The sequence below is a fragment of the Dysidea avara genome, chromosome 4 (assembly GCF_963678975.1).
Source record: "Dysidea avara chromosome 4, odDysAvar1.4, whole genome shotgun sequence".
In the NCBI taxonomy this organism is placed as follows: Eukaryota; Metazoa; Porifera; class Demospongiae; order Dictyoceratida; family Dysideidae; genus Dysidea; species Dysidea avara.
The window spans coordinates 42,961,562-42,965,592 of NC_089275.1; the positions used below are offsets into that span (position 1 = coordinate 42,961,562).

Genomic DNA, 4,031 nt, shown 5'->3' on the forward strand with positions numbered 1-4,031 from the left:
AACATGGTCCCTGTTGTACAACATGGTCCCTGTTGTACAACATGGTCCCTGTTGTACAACATGGTCCCTGTTGTACAACATGGTCCCTGTTGTACAACATGGTCCCTGTTGTACAACATGGTCCCTGTTGTACAACATGGTCCCTGTTGTACAACATGGTCCCTGTTGTACAACATGGTCCCTGTTATACAACATGGTCCCTGTTGTACAACATGGTCCCTGTTATACAACATGGTCCCTGTTGTACAACATGGTCCCTGTTGTACAACATGGTCCCTTACTGTCATAGCATCTTTATCTGCTACACTCTTCTTCTTAATTACCAGTCTTAGAGTAGCATGTCTAATAATGCTAAGCTACAGCCAGATTTAGATCTTCCTCTGTTTGAGCAATCATTGCATTGTACTACTCAAACTCATCTGATTGAAATTGTCTGCTCAACACTCACTTAGTGCCACCAGGAATAAATTTCTAGTATGTACTAACAAATTAAAGCTATATAGACAATAGATTATTTAGCAACAATAGAATAAAATATTTGATGAATTATATATGCCGAAAAAAGGCTCGATTTGGATACAAATTAATATGGTTGCTATGTTTTAACCAATCAGAATGCAATGTGCATTTTTATGGATTTTTATGGATCATTATATCAAAATCTATTATGTTTAGCTACAACGCTACCTCCACTGACTTTGTGTTTATATCACTTAAAAACATGCTTTCCAATGATATTCAATGAATATCATTATGCTGGTACGGTTCTACAGCCTTGCAGAAATCAATGTCTTTTGTCCTAAATAATGCTTTAGAAGACCAAACTTCAAGTTATCTGAGTAAGGCAAGCTAGGAGCATACTGTTCTAGTTATGTTGAAAGGATAATTGGGCACCATAAACCCAAGCACATTTTTACATAGTTTGTATAGGTATAGAGAATCCCATAGTAGAGGTTTGGGTAATATCGCTCTATAGCTTTATTGTACTAATCGACTATATATCTTCAGGTGTATTTGTAAAGACACATGTGTGGGTATTGTTCTAATTGTAGGGAAGCGTAGGCTCTTGGGAAAACTGTGTATAGGCAGCACAGACCACTATATATAATATTATTAATCAATAACAAAAAGCACACAGTATCAATTAGCTCTTACAACTACAGTACACAATATTTATATTACAAGTATGCATAAATTGCATCATATCACATCATTACTTTACATCATTAACAGGTATGAAGGAGGAGTAGCATTACGTAATTTTTGAATTTTCATTGTATCAATTAAACAATGGATCATGAATCCAATAGGAAGCAATATATGTGTAGCAATTGCAATTGCATAGACATATAGTAGGTAACATTTTAAGGGGTATATAGGAAGAATCCTATAGTTAAATAATATATTCATATAAAACAGGAATCATGGGGCATTAATTTGGAGCAGGGACAGAAGTAATACTAAGTACAAAAATTATTGCTGGCAAAGTTATTAACGGAACATTCCAAATAATAATTTTTCAATATAAATTTATTTGATGGGACTGATAGATCAATTATTGGTGTCTGTACTACCATAAAGTATGTACTTAGCTATACCAATTATTACACAAAATCAAATAGATGTAATGACTGTCCAGCAGTGTTTTAAAGAAGGAGAATCAGCAATAGATTGGGACAATGAATTCCAGTCATTGTTTATTGTTATTATGAAAATTGGATCTTGTGTACAGTGCTCAATTGCAAATGTACATTTATAAGTGTAATCTTGCCAGGACTCCTGTACTGTCCACCCTGTGGATATCAGTGCATGCTACCCCTGAGTCTAGACCCCTGCAGTTATGTTGTACATTGTGCTAACAAAATGAGATGTCAGTTTCAGAACTTATATCATGGCATCAATATTCTTGTTTTAAATTGCATAATATAGCTATAGGTATGCATCATACAGTAGACTAAAGCAAATTTATATCTTAATCACAGTAAAACAAAATACATCTCAGCTCTAGAGAATAGAATAATCAGATCAAAATATAATTGCTCTATTAGAGTATATCTCAATCTTTACTGAACAGAAACCGCTAAGCGAGACTAGCCGTTCCCCCTCCCTCCTCCCCAAAAGGAAATGAAAGCAGAGTGCCATCTGGCGTAGTCAATAGGTATGGCAGTTCAAAAACCTTCTGCTTGATATATGCATACCAGGTTAGCTATACTCATATGATTACGGATTGCTGTACCATGTACCAGGGGGTGGATCTAGGGGGGAGGGGGGGAGGTCTATGCGGACTGAAGCCCCCCCCCTTCATATTTAAACCTTATTTCATTAACACACAAAAGATTACAATGGATTTTTGTTTTACTACAATTATATCATCACTACAACACAGATACATATAAATCCACCTTAGAAGCATCATGTCATAGGTTTACTTCCATATTTATCACTGCTAGGCACGTAAGGACAGGTTCACACCATATTATTTTGGTATAAAAGTATAATTGTGGGTTTTTGGAGTTTGTACAAATGTATTGTAGTTTTCAGTTCTTCACAGCTAGTGGCAGGGAATGATAATGTTTGTAATGCATAATACTAACAAGATACCTAGCTACATAATATAGGATGCTATATACTAATGCAGTATATCTAGTGATTCATCTAGGAAATGAATTCTGTTGAATAGAAAAGGGCTTGACTTATAGAGCTTCTGTCTAAATTTAAATGGCTTCTGATGACATGTATATGTTATCTAATGAAAAACAGCCAAGCTGTAAAAAAGGGAGTGTGGCCCTTGAAAAAGCTATGGTGAAAAAAGATGTGAAATGTCACTTACATGAATTACGTGAAACATTTTGCATCATTTCACTTGACCGAAATTCAATATCTTCTTCAGAAAGTGGTTCTGAACATACACAGATTAACAGTTTGATCCAACATACAATGCTTTGTTTGAGGATTTCAAGGTTTGCAGTAGCATCATTTAGGACATCGTTTGCATGTTGCATCCTCTTGCACAGTAACTGACCTGTAAATAAACACAAATAATAATATATGACATTAAACTATACCAATTTTTTGAGCAATCTTCCTGCACTAATATAGCAGTGCATCGGTCAACACATCGACACGGTGAGAAGGTCGCATTTCTTTGGTCATGGAAGAAAACCTTCTCAGAAATGACCACAAGCGTTCTACCACCTCTCCATCACTTAAACCAAACCCGGTAATGTTCCTAGGATTTCTTATTATCTATGGATAACATGCATGTAGTTTGCAACATAACATACATGCAACGTTATGTACCTGACACTGAGATGTATGTCCATACGCATGAAATACAGGAATGGCAAACTCAAAGCTTTCTACGTTTGTTGGCCTGTCAAATACAAACTAACAGGCATAGCTGCACAACTGTTACACATACCACCAAATGTTTCACAAGTAGACAGGCTATATCATACATTAGTTCGATACTGTGATTATGATACAAGTCTTTTAGCTTCTTCAGCAAGTAGACACAGTATGATATCCTGCAAAAAATATGCTAAAATCAATGTTATAATACAAATTTTCATACCTTTCTCTGTGATACAGATTTAAAAAGCATTTGGGAAATTCATGCCGGCATACTACACCCATCACAGCAGTTTCTTTTAATGCAGAATACCGACTTTGGGACCTTAAGGCACTTCCTGCTAAAAATTCACTGCACCCCTAATGTTGAATAATACAGTCACATGTATGCAAACATACAGTATAAATTACCACTAACTTCTGTATTATGAGTAGGATAGGTGACATATTGTGAAACATACTCATCCACCTCTTCCTGGTTTAAAAACATGCTACTACCAGAGAGGGGTGGATGAACACTACTGCTAGCAGCTTTCTTGCGACACAAACCAAAGTTTGCATCCATTGAAAGTGTCAGCATTCTACTGTCCTAATCAAATTGTCAGTATGTAAATGTGACTACATTGTATTATATTTGGACATGCTGGACAAGAATTAAAACAAGCTCTGGTAGAATCATC

At 35.7% G+C, this 4,031-nt stretch overlaps 1 protein-coding gene across 1 annotated transcript in view; it reads right to left on the reverse strand.

Annotated features, from left to right (window-relative positions):
* Positions 1 to 259: 259 nt before the first annotated feature.
* Positions 260 to 4,031, reverse strand: part of LOC136253877 (uncharacterized) — a 16,368-nt gene continuing 12,596 nt past the window's right edge. The window contains exons 5-11 of the mRNA XM_066046537.1: positions 3,996 to 4,031; positions 3,770 to 3,940; positions 3,575 to 3,711; positions 3,425 to 3,527; positions 3,301 to 3,387; positions 3,066 to 3,246; positions 260 to 3,022 (exon numbers count right to left, since the gene is read on the reverse strand). The exon at positions 3,996 to 4,031 is cut by the window's right edge and continues 40 nt beyond it. Coding sequence (XP_065902609.1) covers positions 3,091 to 3,246; positions 3,301 to 3,387; positions 3,425 to 3,527; positions 3,575 to 3,711; positions 3,770 to 3,940; positions 3,996 to 4,031 — 690 coding nt within the window. The 3' untranslated portion in view covers positions 260 to 3,022; positions 3,066 to 3,090. The remainder of the gene's footprint in view (positions 3,023 to 3,065; positions 3,247 to 3,300; positions 3,388 to 3,424; positions 3,528 to 3,574; positions 3,712 to 3,769; positions 3,941 to 3,995) is intronic.